This window comes from Lissotriton vulgaris, chromosome 9, assembly GCF_964263255.1.
Source record: "Lissotriton vulgaris chromosome 9, aLisVul1.2, whole genome shotgun sequence".
NCBI classification, from domain to species: Eukaryota; Metazoa; Chordata; class Amphibia; order Caudata; family Salamandridae; genus Lissotriton; species Lissotriton vulgaris.
Window position 1 is genome coordinate 1,117,008,399 of NC_141697.1, and position 20,348 is coordinate 1,117,028,746.

The 20,348-nt window shown below is 45.4% G+C and overlaps 1 protein-coding gene across 4 annotated transcripts in view; it reads left to right on the forward strand.

Annotated features, from left to right (window-relative positions):
• Positions 1–20,348, forward strand: part of TASOR (transcription activation suppressor) — a 939,357-nt gene that overhangs the window by 722,163 nt on the left and 196,846 nt on the right. For all 4 annotated transcript variants that reach the window (XM_086939126.1, XM_086939124.1, XM_086939127.1 and 1 more), the window contains one exon: positions 14,961–15,901. In XM_086939126.1, the coding sequence (XP_086795252.1) occupies positions 14,961–15,901 (941 nt within the window). The remainder of the gene's footprint in view (positions 1–14,960; positions 15,902–20,348) is intronic.

Here is a 20,348-nt window from a genome sequence, read left to right on the forward strand (position 1 = left end):
CAAAGGTCTGTGTCCAAGGGCCTGCCCACTGCTCCACTATTTGCTTCCTGCCCCACCCTCACATCTTGTGTCCTGAGCTGCTAGAGAAGCAAGTAATAAAAGCCCCTGATTGTCCAGTTGTTCATCTAACAGCATTATACCTTGTCTGCAAACCACAAGGAAACAAGAATGATAATGCATTGTTTTGTAGCTTGCTGCCAATTAAATAAAATCTACAGGGAACGGCTTGACCTATGGGTCAGGCATTAATCAGGGAACGTTAACTAAAAGACTAGTTTATGCTCCTTTTAAACTCATGAGAACACAAAAAGGACAAGGTCAAGTGGTATTACAGTGGCGACTGAATGTGGTTATGGAGAGGAGATGAGCAGTGCATAGGGTGATGAGAGCAAATGAAGGGGACATGCAGGGAATGGGCAACAGCAACTCTGACTACCAATCCCTTTAAAAAACACACTATACATACAAGTCTACTGTAAACTGAGGGCTCAACACCCTCTCCTCATGTGTAGGGTCAACTTGATTCACAATCACAACAGACTATACACATTAAGAACCAGTAGGCAATTTCTGCACTGGTTTGCAGCAGAAAAAGCATGTACCCCATGACTTTAATTCAGCTGCCACCAATCATTTTTCAATTCAGGCTGGTCATGGCAGTGGTAGTCACTGTAAAAAAAGGAGTGCCACTTTGGCAAGCAACCATGTAAAAGTTTGAGCTCCAAACATTTGTACCTAAATCCAAAATGATCTATGGTGATCGGTCCAGTTGACTCTGAATGATTGTTCCATGCAGCCCAGTGAGTACCTTTTATAAACAGAGTCTTGAAGGGAGCTATGTCTTGGGGCGTCTAGAATGTCCACTGTGTCCCTCTCTGAATTTTTTCCTGTGGGCTCTGCATGTGTCTCAAAAGGACGTAAATGTATCCTTCTTCGTCTGCTTATTCCATAACTTTTGGTAATGCTCCAGCAGAGACTTCCCAATTACACACTTTTTCTCACTTTAGATGTCTGTTTCCACACTCCCTGACTTTCATAGGTCATTCTTTTGTATTCCTCTGTTTCTGACGGATACTTTAAACATCAGATTCTTTGCCTATTGAATATTCCACGGGTTTTCGACTGGATCCAGAAAATCTTTAGTAGCACCCCTGCATGCCAGTATTTGGAGCCATGCGCGTTCTTCTCTAACAGTGATGGGCGCAGCGTCATTTAAGAGCCACACTTGTGATGACTGCAGTTCCTTTATTTCTGTGCCCCTGGACATGAACCCAGAGCTAGCCCTAGTCTCTGTTCAAGACTGTTCCTACAAAATTTACTGAAATCTACCAGTGTGCAAAAGAAATGTCACCCCAAAAGCTAAAGTTCAAATCCCTATCAGATTTGTCTTTAGTGCTTGCTGCCGGAACACGGCCAAGACCTGTAGTGACTGAGTCATAAAATATTTGAAGGCCATTAAAAACCACAAGGTGAAGCTATACATCACTAAGCACCAGAAGACTCCACCCTGTGAATGGTCCAAATTGAAGGAATGGTCACATTCCTGGCACCAGCAATCATTCCAGTAGCAGCACTGTTGCAGTTCTCAGGGAAGTCAAAGAAGAAGCACCAGACGTTCATGCAGGAATGCCCCCTCCTGTCATTCTCGAACTCCAGAGAAGTCCGAAGGGCATACATGTGCCTTTTTTGGTCTCACTCCCGAACTCTGTGGGAGCCGATTCAGACTCCTGTCTGGGGGCAACCTGTCATTTTGCATCCCTTGGTGATGCCACAGCAAAGCCACAAGTTTTGACGAGCTATGCTGCATCTCATCAGCATGCTGTTTGCTACCTTAGTCTCACCTGTGGGCCCCAATTAACCGTGAAGACCATCACTTGGAACTATTCTGGTGATTCCGCCCTCAGCACCAGCTAAATCCTCTAGACCTGCTGCGGGCCCCAAATCTGCTTCAGTGCTGACATCGGTCTTTGCACAACAATCCAAACTAGACCCTGGAGCAGCAGTGCTGATGCCTTAAGAGCCAGACGAAGCAGCTGCAGACCATCCTCTTGGAGTTGTGGGCCATCTGCTTGGAAGGCTACTGCAGGTTCTCACGGATGACACCACTGCCCTCTGGTACTGCAGCAAGCGGAGTGGGGTTGTGATCTGTGTATCAGGAGGAACTATTCTTGGTTCCCTGGTTTGGCAATGGGCACCAATGTGCCATGTAACCCCTTCTGTGCTGATGACGAGCCCAGGCTCGTCATGCAGCACAGTGCTCGTTTGCTGGTGACGAGCCTGGCCTCGTCATGAGCCGTGGAACGCTCACATGCGGGGATAATTCCCCCGCTGTGCTGAGCGTTCCATTGCGCGGGCGGGCTCATTACGAGCCCACGCTAGTCACCAGCACACGAGCACCGTGCTGCATGACATCAGTACCGCGGCGCCGGTGCCTCGAGGGCCATAACGGCATTAAGAACTGTGCCGACTGCCGTGTCATGAACCCGAAGGCCTTGAGAAAGCGGTCACTCCAGCTCCTGATAGCTTGGCATGCAACCCTGCGATGTTCTTGATCCCAATTGAGAGGAATGTCCTGGGAGTTGTTGCGGAGCCCAAAATCTTCATCAAACTGGTCAGGTAACTCTGGTAAGTCCCAATGAAAAAAGAAGAGTGAAAAGTTGAAGAGGTCTTCGAATTCACCTCATCCGTCAAGCTTATGGGATGAGGGAGTGTCTATGTTCGAGGCTGGCTCTGTGGGTGAGCCAGCACCTGGATCGGCTCCACGCTTCCCCGAGTTTCTGGCAGCCGGAGCGACCCCCACACAACCTCATGAGTTTTATTTGGCCCGTGGGTTCGGGAGGGGCCCCTAGTGGATACACGACAACGGCACGATTCGCGTTCCTTGGATTCACCAATGCATCCAGACCGGTGGTTGTACCACCTCGACCTTCTCTGACTTCGTTCCCAATGCAGACGCTCCTGGCACCGCCCCATACTGATCCCTGACTCTGACACGGAGCTGGATGGGCATCACACAATACCGATTCCAGTGCCAACCAGAGCCATGTCTTCTAGGCCGGAGCCTAGGCCCTAGTCTTATGGGCTAGGACTCTGAGTGGATTGGAAGGGTTTGTGGTGCCCTGAAGAATACCAGCCCTTTGAGCCAAACGTGGCTTGGTTTGAGGAATTGTCAAAAGCCAGTGGACTGGATACCTCTCCAGATACCTGCATGCTTTCTCCCCTTACTGTGGCGATAGAGAAGGAAGTATCATTTGCAATGGTGGTGAGACAGACGGGCGATGTCCTGGACCTTAGCCTTCCCTCAATTGCAGTCAAGGTGAACTTCTTGACAGATGCTTTCATCCCAGAGAATTCCTGTGAGAACCGCTTCTCCCTTTTAGTGAAGCCCTTACTGCTTGGGGCCTGGTCAAAGCCCAGCACAGGGGATCCTGTGAACTCACAATTGCCCGCCGCCATCGCCCCGCTCCAGGGGACCTCAACTTCCTCACACAGCACCCTGCCACTCAGAGCTTGGTGGTTCAATTCTCTACCATCACGTGGCACATTCCCTATCGCACCCCCAGACAGGGAATCCAGGATGCTGGACACCTTTCAGAAGTTTTCTTCCACCAGCCTGACACTGCCGTCCATGAACACTGCATGCCTTTTGGACCACTACTCCCACTCCCTGTGGCATATGGTGGCGCAGGTGCTGCCGATGGTCTCGGAGGAGGCTCGGGACGTCCTCTCCCAGGCGAGTGTTAACAGGAGAGATTCAGCCAAGTTCACCAACCAATGCCACTTTTTCTCGAGTATTCTGCAAACCCATTTAGATTCCTGGAGCTCGGTAATGAACAAGTTGGCCTTTCTGTCGGTGCGTCGGAGGGTTTTTTGATTGGGGCGAGAGGAATCTGCTTATGGATAGTCTCTACTAGATAAGGCGTTACCGAAGGTAAGTAACTTGTTGGTCAGTGGGACAATTTTGTAGCTTGGTGCGGTACTGAGCAAATGTAACCATTTCAGGCCAAAGTCTCCGAAATGTTGCTTTTTGAGATGGCCCTAGCCCCGCAAGGTCTTTCATAGGCACAGTTAAAGGGTGATTGTCTGTGCTGTTGGTTGCTTGATCAGCCCTTTTTATTTAAATCACCTGTTGTGATGCCTTTTTTTTAATCAGTTAGCAACATTTGTTTCTGCCTACAAATTTAATCATGCTTCAGTGGGACCTCAATCTAGGTCTTGCATTTCTCATTTTCACGCCCTATACCCTTTACCCATCAGCCCATTACAGCTTCTCACCTTCAAGACCGTTTACATCATTGACAAAACATTGTCATGGCAAGTGAATGAGCTGTAAAAACCCTCTCTATCATCCCCAATACGCAACTTTGTTTCCAGACTAATTGACTTTGAGGACTTAGGACTCTTTTATTCCAAAAGTGATAACTTCTTTTCCTGTTGGACAAACATACCCTCCTGGTGTTCGCTGCTTCACCTCATCCTTCTTAAGAGGTGGAAAGGCTACAGCGGTTCGATCCTAAAAGAGCTCTCAGCTTGTACATCGATAATACCAAACCCTGTCAAGTGGATGATCAGCTCTTTATTGGATTCACTGGAGCAAAGAAGGGCAAGGCAATGCTGAGAAATCCATCTCTCATTGGATTGTCCTCTATCTAAATCGGCTACACATTGGCCTCTAGTCCCCAGACGGCTTACAGGCACATTCCAACCAGCCCAAGGCTGCTACCACTACATTAACATGCAAAGTGCTTGTTCAGTATGTTTACTAGGCTACTATGTGGATATCACGTCATACGTTCACTAAATAATACTACCTATACAGCCAGGTCCGTATGGAGGGTATTGCTTTTGTATCTGTTCAGTAAGTGAAGGATACCTTCTGTATTGCTCTTTCTGATAGATAGCATAGCTAACCACAGATTCCGCACTGACCCTCCCAACCTCTCTATTATGTAAACTGGGTTCTTTGTGTCATCTAAAAAGTCCCTTACAGCCTAGACGGTAACTGATGTTGGCACGTGTGGGTGGGGCTTATATGCTACACGCGTCTTCTGGAGTGAACCGACAAGGGGGCAGAGCAGCACAAAGCGACCTACTTGCGTGCTGGGGTGCTGCTAAAGATTTTTCGGATCCAGTCTGACTTTTGGAGAATATTCCAAAGGCGAGGAATCTGCAATTAGGTAGAGTATTTACATGAAATTGTGTTGTAACATATTCGATCACACTACACAATACTTTAGTTACTACTGGCATAAGCTAAACAACTAATCCAATCATTGGAACCCATTTTCGAAATGGACTGTCTGGAACTGAATCTCGTTATCCTTGATCACACATACTTAAATTTAGATTGATCAGACAGCATTTGCCTCACTTGGGGCACCTGGTTCACCCTGGTTTATAGTTGAGAGTTCCTTGTTGACCAGTGTGGCCTTGTCTTCATTATTTGTACAGGATGGCCATGTTGATGGATTTGCATATTCTTTGTCAGTCTCCTTTCTCCTCTTCTCGAAGCAATCCTCAAACCCTTTAAATAATATGGGTTCCACAGTAATGTTTGTAATGATACTTATGATTGTTTTATTTTGTTCTGCCATTTGCTCCACACATTTGCACAGTTCTAGAGTGAAAAGTTGTTAAATAAAACCCAGCTGTTGATACCATGTTTCTAGTCCTGCAATCTAAGAGGCATTTTCCAGGATCATGGATTTCAGATTTTCTTATATAATAACTACAAAAATAACAAGTCTACGGCAGCAAAGTCTGTTCTGATAGGTATACTTCCCCATGCACCAGGCTAGTTCTGAAGGTTTTCACTGTAGTGCTCCATGTTACACTATGTAGTGTCCGGTGGCTCTGTGTTGACTCACTTCCACCTTGAAAGTGGCAGAGCCGCATATATGAGCCAGCCCTACATGTTGATGTCTGTTCCTCTTTTTCCCTCCTTTCGTTCACTGATCTGAAACTCCACTCCCTTTTGTCAGTTGACAAATCCTTTCAAATTCTCTTTTCCAGTGTGCAAGTGAATAAGGAACCCAATGAAGATCACAGGATTCAAACCATGCTGCAACTGTCAGTGACAGAACCACATTAGGTCTGCCTCTGGTGCTTTGGATCAGGGCATAACTTGAAAGTCTGCAAAAAATGTAGGACGTCGAACACTGAAATAAAACATTGACCTCTCGGAAAACGCACTCTCATTCCAAGTCGAGAGCACAGATCTGTTGCCTCTCTCAAGGCAGCTCTTGTAACAGGTCTTATAAACCATTGAAGTCGTCCAGTAAATTGAAATTGAAAAGAAGTGGAAGCATCCTGTCACTGTTTGTCTAAAGAGAAGTCAGAAGGGTGTCAGGGTGCAAATCGATGTTGCTCCCGATCCCCTCTCAATAATAGATCCCACAACGTGCCCCAATGCACCCTTAATTTCCAGACTCATCTGTGCTGCTTCAGGAAGTCGAAGCCTTTAAGGAGAACATGCTGCATATGTGTGGCACTCTTCTGGTTCCCTTGTAGGCGCCTTTAAGTCCCCAGGATCCACAGGGGCCTCCAGCCCCCTCAGGTTTCACACCGACTCTAATGCCAACTTGCACTTCGTCTCCTAGTCCTGCCCTGGTTCTTTTTTCCTCTATGCCAGTCTCAACATTGAAGGGGCTGGAGAGCGAGCCCCTATTGACCTTAGTGTTCGACCCTGAACCCTAATCCATTTCGACCCCTGACTGAGGTAACTCTGTGACTCCACTCCAAAACACCTGGTTCCTATATGTTCTGACTGAGGCAAAACACGTCCTCTCCAATGGAGCCTTTCCCAGAGGCTCCATCATCTTTTTGGCAAAGATTCTGACCAAAGTTTGTCACCACCTGCAATGAGGTTGAGGACGATTCCGCCCCATACCCCCCATTACAATGATGACCATGTATATATATATATATATATATATATATATATATATATATATATATATATATATATATATATTTGCGGTTGGCCAGTGGGCTTGATAACTTCCCCTGATATGGGGTTGATTTTGCCCCTTCAACTCCAAACGGGAGAACATGCTTCACCCATTACAATGATGACCATGTGTGTATATATATATATATATATTTGCGGTTGGCCAGTAGGCTTGATAACTTCCACTGATATGGGGTTGATTTTGCCCCTTCAACTCCAAACGGGAGAACGTGCTACATTTCACATTGTGTTTAGACATGCAGATGAGGTCCAAGACCTTCAGGTGTCTTCTGTTGAACTCAAATCAGTTGCCCCACTGATATTTTGCACCCTGGCCCAACCTCATCTAAGCCCTTACACTCGTGATGAATTTGGATTTATCCTTGTTCCTGCCCACCAGTGAACAGGCTAGTGGCCAGATGCCACAGGCTGATGGCCAGACGCCACAGAATGGCATCTAGCAACCCAGATTTTATTACACAGCATCCTACTACCTAATCCCAGGCCTCTACCAGCACAATAAATCCTAATTTGTTTCTAATGATTCCAACAGACAGGATGTCAAAAAGCATTGAGGCTTTCGGGAAGTGAATGTTCTCTTCACAGAGGATAGCAGTACGATTGGTCAATGTGGTCTGCTAGTTAGGTTGTTACATGCATGCCCTCTGTGACATGACCAGCAAGATCTTATTGACTGTTCCAGTGGATTTCTGTGCCTCTTTGGCTCAAACTATTCCGGATGGCCAGGATGCTGCCAAGTATGTAACTAGGGCTGGCTTTCATACTAAATATTGCTTGGAGCAAGCGAAGGACATTAATCTGGTGTTTCTCTGACATGCAATCAACCGGCTTTTCTGAATATGTCTCAATATAAAATACATAGACCCTGCTACTCCGAGAGGCAGGGTTCTATATCAAACTTAGTCACCAGAAATTTCTCTGAGACCTTAGAGCATACACCTTTTAACCTCTTGGCTGCTAAGGCAATATTTTACTATTCATCTAATTTCCATTGAAATCAATGAAAAGTGCATGACGAGTTACCCTTGTCATTAGCAGCCAAGAGGTTAAGTACTTCACTTTTTCATTAAAACGTCCTCTGGGAGACAAGATTGACTTCTATGATGAGGCGAATACGAAAGCTACGAAGTTTTCTGGCATTGAGTACATAAAGCAAGAAGCTCCTATAGATCCAAATGAAATGAGACTCCTGGATGCAAGGAACCATGTCCGAAGCACAGGATTTAATCATGGAGACTGATCAGACCTCCAATTACTTCTACCCTTTAAGTTGAGGCCCGCTTCGATCTGACGAAGCGATTCATTAAAGATTAAAGAATGAACTTTCATTCCTCTATAAATTACTGCTAACGTGAAAATTCAGAGTATTTGATAGTCCATATAGTCACTGGTATTTCACATACTATTTTTTATTAAAACGTCCTCTGGGAGACAACATGGACTCCTATGATGAGGCGAATCACGAAACTACCAAGTTTTATGGCATGGAGTACATAAAGCAAGAAACTCCTATAAATCCAAATGAAATGAGACTCCTGGATGTAAGGGACCATGTCCGAAGTACAGGGTTTAACCATGGAGACTGATCAGCATTCCAATTATTATTATTATTATTATTATTATTATTATTATTATTAATAACGAATTTTGTACCGCGCACGGTTACCCAGAGGCATCCCAGCGCTTATAGAGAATCAGAGCAAGCTGCCTATGTGGAGCAGACCAGTTCTGGAATTATTCTGGAAATAGATAAGTTTTCAGATGTTTCCTGAACCTGAGCAGGTTTGGTTCAGAGCGTAGTGAGAGTGGGAGGGAGTTCCAGGCGTGTGCAGTATGGATAGAAAAGCTCCTGCCACCTGAACGGGCTCTCCTAATTCTCTTTATCTGAAGGAGGTGTTTATTATCGGAGCGTAAGGCTCTAGTGGGCTTATAGGGCCGAATCATGTCCTTCAGAATAGCAGGTCCTTTCCCCTGAATGCTCTTGTGAGCAATACAGAGGGCCTTGAAGGTCACTCTCTCTTTGACCGGGAGCCAATGGAGTGCCTTTAGAGCGGGCCTGGCTGATTGCCTGGCCGGAACTTTCCGCAGCAGCCTGGCTGCCGCGTTCTGCACTTGTTGCAGGATTTTGAACGTTGATTCCGGTGCTCCGAGAAAGAGTGCATTACTGTAGTCCAGGAGTGAGATGATTAGACCTTGGACTAACAGCTTCCGGGAGAGTTCAGGTAAGAGGGGGAGAACCTTACGGGCCGATCGGAGCAGTCCATAACACATGCCAGCGATCTTCTTGGCGTGTGTCCTAAAGGACAGATCAGGCTCCAGCCAGGCCCCCAGGCTCTTAATCTCCTTCTTTGGGTCAGGCGGAGTGCCCATACAGTAGGGCCAGCTGCTCGGCGAGAGGGCAAAACTTGAGTGGCCCAAGATCATCAGCTCAGTTTTTGAGCCGTTCAATTTGAGCGATGACCTGGTCATCCAGTCAAACACCTCTCTTAGGCATGAATGGAGCGTTTCAGGCTGTTTCTCCAGCTGTGTCAGACCCACCACTAGCTGAGTGTCATCCGCATAGCTTATGGTCTTAAAGCCAAACGGAGACACAACACCCTCCAGGGGTGCCGTATACACGTTAAATAACGCGGGGCTCAGGGATGAGCCCTGAGGCACCCCACAGTGAAGTGGAAGGGGAGGAGATTTCGCGTTGCCTTCCCAAACCTCGAAGGTACGCCCCTCCAGAAAAGAGGCCAGCCATTCCAGGGCCACTCCTGTGACACCTGACTCTGCTAGGCGTTGTGTCAACACTCCATGGTTGACAGTATCGAAGGCCGCACTTAGGTCCAGGAGGATCACTGCCACTGACCCCCCTGTATCCAAAGTGCTTCTGGCTTACTTCAACAGAATATCAACACTACTTCAGTCTATCAATATATTTAAAAATCTAAAGATAATGTGATGCGTCCTGGCTGCTCCAGCGGTAAAGAGACAATTTCTGAATATGTGCAGACATCCCTTATGGGTGCCTTTCGATGGTTCCAGATGTTTGGCAAGAAGACGGTCTCTGCCCTCTGTAAGGAAAGCATAACCACTGCATGTTCCTTGGGCCTTTCCAGCTCTACTCCTTGTTTTACCCATCAGTCTCATTCTTTCCGAAGTTACTCCAAGGGGTAGCGTAAAGACGTCCGGCCCCGCCGCCTGAGTCCTTTTGATGCCGTAGACAGGGATTGAGCAGACCTTATGCATGATACCAGGATCAATGCTCTTCTCGTTCCCCACCCCTGTGGCATTAGCCTCCAAACCGCTTTAGTTTGCCCTTAGTGGCACACAACAATCTGATGGGAGGCAAAAACTGACATTTACTTTCTGGATGGCAGTCCATCACATCTGATAGATGGGTCCTCAATCATCCTACAAGGTTATGTCCTTCCTTTCCTCTCCAACTCACCATACCTTCCACCCAGATCAGAGCGGTTCATAGAGTAGCCCCTTACCTTATTCCTACAAGAGTTGCAGGCCTAACTGGCCTAAGGGACCATTGGAAGGGGGCCAGCCCTGGAAGTGGATCTGATGGTTTCCTGGACCTGCAGGATGCATACTTTCATGTGCCCGTAATGCTGTCTCACAGGCTTTTCCTGCTTTTCAAGGTAGGACAGGAGCATTTTCAGTTTGCCCTGCACCCCTTATCGAGCAGCGCCCATCTTCAGAGGTTGGAGAAACCAGTTTTCCCCTACCACAACGAATGGTTGTTGATGGTGGGTCATCCACAGTCTGTCGTAGACCATCTCAAGTTGACTTACTTTTTTACCTTTTTGTGGTTCTCGATCAATAAGCTGAAGTCACTCCTGACTACTTCACTTAAACTTTACTTTACTATATCTTTTCTGGACAGAGTACAGCTTTGGGCTTCTACTCCCTAGTCCCTTGTACCAAACCTGGGACATTCGGGCTATAATCCTGACGTTTCAGCCTCAGTTATGGATGTCAGTGAGAGTGGCTCAGAGGCTTCTAGGGTGGCTGGCCTCATGCATCCTGCTTGCCTCATGCATCCTGCCTATGCACTTCACTAGGTGATATATTTGGGCTTTCCAGTTGGAACAGAAGTCTGGTTGCACAGCACCAAAGAACCTTTAAGGAGTAATCTAGGTTTCAGAGGAACCTGCACAAGATATGCAGTTTTGGCTGCTCAACCTCTGCCTTACCAGCAGCAGATCCATATCCTTCCCCACCCAGAGCTGACTTGTGACAGATGCATCCCTGATGGGCTGCAAAGGTAATCTGGAAGAGGTGAATGAACCAACGTGGGTCTTAAGCTTAACAGCAGCCCGAGAGCACCACTAGCCGGCAAGGCTGCTCCCAGGGCAGTATGGGACCGCCCACCATGATCCCAACAAGGTGCACTGAAAGTGACCACAGGCGATTCAGACATTGGTTTAATTGTGTTCTGTGTCTTTGCGATCAATAATGTTCTTGTCCCTGAATTTCCTCATGAGTGCCACTGTCCCTACCGCTCGCTTTTTTCATCTGTCTGCAATCCTTCTATCAAGGGTACTCATGGACAACTCCACCACCATATGGTACTGTGGCAAATAGAGAACATTGGAGTCCTGGGTCCTGTACGAAGACCGGTTACACCTCTGCAGTTGGCTGGAGAATCAGAGCTGTGGTCGGTGAACTCCACTCTGTGGGCGGAGTTCTGCAACTTTACGCTCCGTTTGGAGCATGGAGTTCAGGAAAAAACTTGGCCCCCCACCACATGGTGGAGATTAACATTCACCAACCAATCCAATTAAAGGGCTCAGGCTGCCCTCCATCTGTGTGCATACGTATGCCACACAATCCTCAACGGGGACAACAGTTCCCGTGGCGCCCTCTTTATGTGTCTGGGAAAGTGAAAATAAACTCCCTTTCCTGTTTGTTTCCCTTTCCCTGATCAGCACGCGATCAACCTAGTGTCCGTGCTTCATGGGGATTCTGAAATAATTCCCGGTTCTACTGTACTACGGGTGATGAGGCAAGGCGTGTCTCAGGGCTGGGTAGCTTTTATGTTACCACTGGGGTACACTAATCACTCATGTAAATAATAATCACTCACAGTGCAAGATGAGGAGAGTGGCGCACTAGCAGCTGTTGTCCATGAGAGGCTGCATGCATGGTCCAAACTGAACAAAGAGCGCCAGCTCCTTCTTTGTTCTCTGATCATTGAAAACAGGGCAAGGACCTGTAGGGAGGCCTTGGCTTTGTGTTTCTCAGACTCAACGGCAAGACCTAGCAAGATTGGGGAAATTTGCGCACATAATTAGGAGTGTCATAAAGGGGATGCCATGAGGAGAGACCTCTCCTGTGTCAGTCTGATGGCCCTCCTCCATTTCTTGCAATTTGGGTTTTTTAAAAGTGGTGATTGTTGTCGCGGGGACCCTCCAAAGAACCAGAAAGATTAATACCCTTATCCAAAGTCCATTTTTAGAATTTTTTTGAAATTTTCTTCTGCCCTAGTTTTAAACTATTTCCAAAACAAAGCCTTGAGAACGTGTACAAATGAATTGAGGAATGTAAGCCCTTATAAGGACAGTAGCATTAAAGGACTGGGGCATGAGTTGGAGGTGAAATTTGTAATGAATTGTTTTATTTTATTAGATGTTGCTTCTTTTATTGTAATGATTTTAATTAATGGAACTGTCATTAAATACATTCAAATTCGTGAATGCTCCCCGGCGTCCATGCGAGCGGCCAGTCTATAAAGCCCATTGCGCAGTTGAAGGTAATCGCTGGGGCTAGCCAAGCGCTCACAGGAGAGAGGGAAAGGAGCAGCTGACAGGGGAGGCACGGATTGAAGGACCGTTAACTGGTTCCGATGGGCTTTACCAGAAGAAAGTTGACATAGATAGCTCCTGCCTCTTCAGAGCTGGGGCCAAGCAGGTTAAAAAAAAAAAAAGTATTCTCTTAAGTAAACTATGGTTCTGATAGTAATTGTATGAACCAACGTGGGCCTTAAGCTTAACAGCAGCCCGAGAGCACCACTAGCCAGCAAGGGTGCTCCCAGGGCAGTATGGGACCGCCCACCATGATTCCAACAAGGTGCACCTAAAGTGACCACAGGCGATTCAGACATTGGTTTAATTGTGTTCTGTGTCTTTGCGATCAATAATGTGCTCGTCCCTGAATTTCCCCATGAATGCCACTGTCCCTACCTCTCACTTTTTTCATCTGTCTGCATTCCTTCGCCCTCAGTTTTCTTCCGCTATAAGTAACTGGATCAGCAGTACAGAGTTGCTGTTAGTCGCGCTTTGGCACTAAATCAGCGTACATTTCTTACTTTGGTGCTGAACTGCTAGACTCCAGCGACGGGGATGAGATGCTACGCCTTAGGTCAGTGATGGGTTGTATGGGAAACAGTAGGAGAGACTCTGTTCTTTTCTTTATATCGCATTACAAGTGTATTAAGCTGTTTAACACTTGAGTCGCTGGAAACCTCTGCGCTGCTTTTGTCCTCAGCACTGCACTTTGAAGTAGGACATGCTTGTGTTTTATCCGGCCTGGCGAAAATTCTGTTGAGCTGTTAAACAGTAATACACGCTGGGGACTACTACTGCACTGCTTTCCTCGCAGCGCTGCACCTAGAACACAAGCCAAAGATATTGGTAGCAACCTCAGCTCCCTACTGATGCTTTGTGTGATCTACTACAAGTCATTTAATTTCCCAATACATTATGTAAATTATTTAGTTTTGCAGACACGTCACAAAACTTCTCTGCCGGCGTTATTTATCATAATGATCTAGTGAGCAACCCATTTGACAGAAAATTTAAAAAATTAAAGATTCTTTCTGGAATTAGAAAGCTATTATTGCAAGTTCTTATTAACAAGTTACAACAACGTAAAACCCTGTATCTCAACATATTCCTCGTTTACTTTGCAACCAATTTCGCACCCTGGAGAGGTGGAAAAACAGATGAAGCATATGAAGCAGGTTGTTTGCCACATACACCGCTTCGCTGTTACTTATCGGCGCCCAAGTGATGTAAGACAACATAAGAATTCTAACCACTTTTTATCAAGACAAAATGGTGTTTTTGCCTAAAGTTATGATGCTTTTTCACATTGGACAATCCATCACTCTTCCAACGTTCTTTGCATTACTCCACCCTTCGAAAGAGGGCAAGACTCCATCGACTAGACCCCAAGAGGTCTGCTACCACTGCATTGGCACACAAAGTGCCTGTTTTTTACACCTGTCAGGCCTTAACATGTGTTAGTGCACATTTATGAAGCACTACTGCCTTAACAGCCAGGTCCGAAAGGAAGGGGATTTTGGCCATTTGGTCCAAGCCCGCTCCACAGATTCTCCACCTTGAAAGGTACTGATTGATATCTGTTCTCAATGTGAGGAATCTGTAGTTAAAGTATCCATCAGAACAGCAAGTTATTTATCCTCGGTAAAGCTCTTTCTGGTGGATACTCTATCTAACTGCAGATTTCTCACTGCCCTCCCTCTTCCTGACTGTGAAGTGGTTTCTAGTAACTATATAAAAAGGTGCTAACTTTGAGATCTGCACACTGGTACCTGTTTGGTGGTCCGTGTCCGAAGGTGCAGAAAGTCAGTCAAGCAAATGAAGTCCGCTCACAAGGATGACACCTATGTTTGGATGTGCGCCATCACTTCAGGGGCATAATACCGCCATTGCGGAGCCACACTACTGCGAAAACTTGCAGATCCAGTCTGGTAACTGGAGAATATTCTCATGGTAAGAAATCTGCAGGTAGGTAGATGGCGTATCAAAAAGAAAGTGCTTCGCAAACAAATGATGAATGGAATGCTGAATAAATCATACATTCACCCTCAGTCGAGAGATCTGGGTTGAATGAAAAGGAGCATTTCTGAAGGTAAGTTTATTCATTAAGCAGCTGTGACTTTTTGATCGGTTTTTTATTTATCAAATATTACTGTTACAAATGTACTCATTGCATCTTATAAAATAAAGTGTAATGTTTTCATCTCATCCAGGTATGAAATCTCCAGAAGAACTGGTTAATTTACCGCCTGCAGACGCCCTTCCTAATGATCCACGTATAATGACAAGACTTCGGTGCATAGATCCTGACTTTCCTTACTCTCCTGTTTTGCATATGCAAACAATTAGTACAAGTAAATTATTGAATGATACAGGAGAGGAATTTGAGCATCAAAGCCTCTTTGAAGGACGTCATATGTTTGCAACTAGACATTCCCATGGTGGAATTATAGAGAGTACTGTGCTGGATGAATACAGTCATTTTTCAAAAAGGATTCAACAGCTTTTAAAACAAAATAACATTCACTATATTAGCCAAACTTCCACTCCCCTTTTATCTACGCAAGAAAGAGTGGCAAAACTTTCTCACCATTTGCATATCCAGACTTCAGAAATTCAAGTCCAGCATTATGTCGATACCCTCCGTGAGAAGCTCAACAGTATTGTTTCTTCCTTGCCTTATTACCATGTGCACTCTCAAAGTCACAGTCCAGTGGCTTCCCTCCAAGACGTTTCCTACATTGAGACTACATTAAGCATTCCAGTAGCTGAGCGTTCAAGTAATAAGGATGCTTCATATGTGCACGGACTGCAATACGAGGTTGAATCCGCATATGGCTCTTCCAACGAAAAAAACTCTTTAATAGTATCTGACCGTTATAAAACTGGTTTAGGTATCAATCACAAAGAAACAGTATTGCCATTAGATCAAACACCGCACAGGGACGAGCAGCAAGACCGACCACAGACCAATCCACACTCAGCAACTAACTTCAATATTTCATCGACTCAGCCTGCCCTCTCGGATTTTATTAATAAGTTAAAACCAGAAGTCTTTAGTAGTTTGGTTAAAATTATTGAAGATGTGCAGAAAAACACTGTCAAGTTCTATATCCACACAGAAGAAGAAAACACAGTCTGCAGAGAAATTAAGGTAAAAATGTATTAATTGCCGGGGTGATGCTTCACTGCATGGGCTCTGAATAATTTTATGGTGGTGTGCTTATTTAAAATAAGTTTAATATTTTAGTTAGATATTGCTTTTGCAGAAAAACTCAGATTCCTGTATGTTAATGTAGTATATTACAGCCTCATGATAGAATGTATGTTGTACTTTGCATATATTATATGGATTGGTACACATATTACTAGATAGTTCATAAGTACTGAACGTTTAGATTTGAAATTGAAGCCATATAGACACTTATAAACGAGTTGCTTATTCTAACGGTTAAAGAATGTGGTGATTATAATGTAAGGGCAAAACTCTAATGTGGATTGGTGAGAACAACTTAATTGTTTACTGAAACCGAATGTCTCACAAGTAGACATCCGTGTGTTACACCTCAAGCAGAAGTAGTAACAGTCAAGTAAAATAATAACGCCACTAGGAAAAAATGCCACTTTCACCAGTCCTAAGACCATTTAGATTAGAACCTTGAAGGAGAGTGCATTTGGCTAGAAGCACCCGGGGAGATTGAAATGGCAATTGTATAGAAGACAGCAAGCATATAAATGACTTTCCCGTCCCAGTTCTGGGTTGAAACGTTTTTCAAGTAATAAGAGCAGTAAGCCAAACAGTGTCATTTGCTGGGCTGGATAGGAAGGACAAAATTTATAGAGGTTAGTGAAGAGGAGTTCAGAGGGAGCAAAAGTAAAGTAATAAGGTTATGATTTTAGAATTGAGGAAAGTTTAAAAGTTAGTCGACATTAATGTGGGTGCTTAATTGAAGGTAAATTCTCTGGACCTGTGAGAAGGTGTGGTTAAGTGTTTTCTAAACTCATACAAGATATTTTAACAACTCAATCGGAACAACATCTGGAAGATGAACAATGGGAGGAGTTTCAGGTTGGTAGAAGTAGAGGATTGGGAGAGTTTGCCATAAGACGTCTTGTAGATTCCATAATGTTGTGATGTATTTTAATTGGTTTTGCATCATCGTTTTTTATATATTTTGGTAGGTGGTATTTGAATGTGTGTGTGTGTGTGTGTGTGCGGTCATGTGTGCATTTATTGCCGTACCGGTGAATGATCTATCTGTTGTGTTACAGGAGGTGTATGGTAATCTTGGTGATTGCATATGGCTTTTCCAACAAAAAACACTTTTTAATAGTATCTGACTGTTATAAAACTGGTTTAGGTATCAATAACAAAGAAACAGTATTGCCATTAGATCAAACCCCGCACAGAGCCGAGCAGCAAGACCGACCATAGACTAATCCACACTCAGCAACTAACTTCAATATTTCATCGACTCAGCCCGCCCTCTCGGATTTTATTAATAAGTTAAAACCAGAAGTCTTTAGTAGTTTGGTTAAAATTATTGAAGATGTGCAGAAAATGATGCATGGTGATCTTGGTGATTGTTGGAGAGGGTTTATGTTCTGTACAATGTTCTACTGGATGTGCAGTAAAACTGGCGACAGAAGACACTTGCTACCCGTCAGAAACAAAGCGTTTCTTCTTTAATTTGATGCTACAGTTGAATTTTGCTGGGTACTTGTAGGAGGCTTGCTTAGTATATGGTGCATACTTATGACACCTGGTGGCCCGCTGAACTCACACCCACTTCCACACCAACAGATCACGCCTGCAACCGTGGCATCATACTGGACAGCAAGCTCACCATGAAATGACAGTTGAGTGCAGTCTCCTCCCCCTGCTTCCACACACTCTGCATGCTCTGAAAAATCTTCAAATGTCTCCCCCTCGGCACGAGGAAAACAGACACTCAAGCCATAGTCACCAGCTGGCTAGACTACGGTAACGCACTGTATTCAGGAACCGCCACCGAACCCATGAGGAGATTACAGTTGATACAGAACTCAGCAGCCACACTCATCCTCAACTGGTCGAAATGGAGCCACATCACCCCACACCTACATTGGTTGCCCGTGCCGAAAAGATTCCATTTCAAGATATTGACACACGCCTACAAAGCCCCCCACACCCTGAGACCAGCATACATCAACCTCTGCTTGAACTTCGACCAGCCATCCAGGGACCTTCGCTCCGCTGCCTTTTGTGCAGATTCTGCACATCCACCAAAGCCACAGCGGAGTCCGTTCCTTCTCCTACCTCACCGCCAAGTCCTGGAACTGCCTTACCCTCCACCACCGGACATCACCCTTGCTTATGGAATTCAGGACAAGACTCAAGACCTAGCTTTTCGACTGAGCCCTGCAACCCAGTGCCTAGATACCCTCATGGGTGATTATTAGCAATACACAAATACTGTTTGATTGATTGATGCTTTTCCATGCTTCCCCTCACAGTAATTTGGCAGCAATAGCTATAGTTAATTTCAGTTTGAAGACTAACATCGATGTCCTAGTCCATGATACTACAGCATTATAGAATTGCCTAAGGGTGTGGTGCTTTTTGTGATGAAAAATCAGTGTTTGGAAACTTTAAGGTTTTTCGAACGTCCAATCCTTAATCATACACTTTACAACTTTGCTCGGTTTACTAAGCATTATACAGTCAAATCGATTGGAGGTTTTTGATGGGCCGCTGAAAGGATTGTCAGTGGGGCCTACTTCGTTTTTCATTTGAAGCACATTTTTCAACTTTTGGATTTAAAAATGGATTTTTGACCTGAGAAACTACATAAAACAGTGGAACACACACTGAAATATGCAACCATTACTTTAAAATGTGTTTCTAACTTGAGTGAACCTTATTTCAGGACAGGAATTTTAACCCTTGAGCTATTGTCATCCTCGGTTATGTATTTCAAGAAATAATTTGGAGGCAAGCCTCAAGTGAGCCTTGGAATAAAAGTTCAGTTTAGATTCTAGGTAGGAGCATATCGGTAAAGAACATTTTCTTCTTCAGCAATGCACTCCGCACCAGACTATTAACTATAGACTACATATCTGATAGAGACATCTAGACGTAGATTCCTTACCTTCCCCGCCTTCCGAGACTGAGCTATCCCCGCTTAGCTCAAAGAATTTTATGAAACCATGTGCCTCAGATTTGGATGGCCTGACCCTCCTGGGGCATCTCAGGGCCCTGGAGGCTCAGAGGCGGCTCTATCGAGTTCCCCGCCTGCAGCTGCGGCCCGATGACGCCCCCCCATATGGATCCGGTTATGGATCCGGACCGACTATAGTCCTTCCACTGCAACCTTCCCTGGTGCTGGGCCCGACTCTAAGACTCCCAACGCTGCCAGTGACACCAGCCCCGATCTTATCCCTGACGAGCCGGAGCTGGATCTGCACCTACCGACCCTGAATCCAGCACCGGCAGAACCCTTGGGTCCTAGGCCCGTTCCTCAGCCTTATTCTGAAGGGCTAGGAAAGGAGGAAGATTGGGAGGGGTCTCTGAACTCTTTACAAGACTAGCCAGAGCAAGAAATGGCCTGTTATAGGAATTAGGTGAGGCCAGTGGACTGGATACTTCTCCAGATTCTGGTCTGCTTTTTCCCTTTACCATGGCTAAGGAGGAGGGAGCTTCATACGCTAAGGTGGTGTGAAGAGCAACTGAGGTCCGGGACTTCAGCTCCCTTCTGTAGCAGCCAAGACGAGCATCTTGACAGAGGTCCTGCAGCCAGGTGTCTCCTCCTTGGAACCCCTCGTGCCTTTCAATGAGGTCTTGACTGATGACCGACTGGGAACCTTGTTCAAGTCCAGCATAGGGGCTCCTGTGAATAGGACAATCGCCCGCTGAAATCGCCCCGCACTGGGCAACCCAAATGTCCTCACCAACCACCCTACCCTTGAGAGCTTGGTGGTTCAAGCCTCTACATCACAGGATGCATTCCCTTCTGCACCCCGAACAGCGAATCTAAGAGGCTAGATAGTTGGTGTAAGAAATTATTTTCTTCCTCCTGCTTTGCATTGCTGTTGGTGAATTATGCATACCTATTGGGCCGTTACTCCCACTCCCTGTGGGAAATAGTTGTGCAGGTGCTGCCACAGGTCCTGGAAGAGACCCGGGCCATCCTCTCCCAAGCAGTATCAGACGGAAGAGATGCGGCAATGTTCACCATTCGTTGTGGGCTTGACACGACAAACTAGGTGGGAAGAGCGATTTCATCAAATGTCGCTGTTTGATGCCACGCCTGGTTGAAAACCACTGGCTTTCCTGGGGATGTCCTGCTTCCCTCACAAAAGAGACTATACGAAAGTTGACATAGAATGTGCACTCCTGTGATAATTCAGGTAATCTCAAATATTTCCAAATGAAATGATCAGCGCGCCACACTTTTTAAATGCCTGCAAAGCATGTGTTATATAGGTGAAAGGTGGCCAAGTTCCTAAGGCAACTTGAGCTATAGCATGCACAGCTATGAAGAATATACATTAAGAACATTTACACCCGTAAATTTCAGTTTTACTCAAAAATATTAATTTTAATTCTTTTTTTTTTAAAC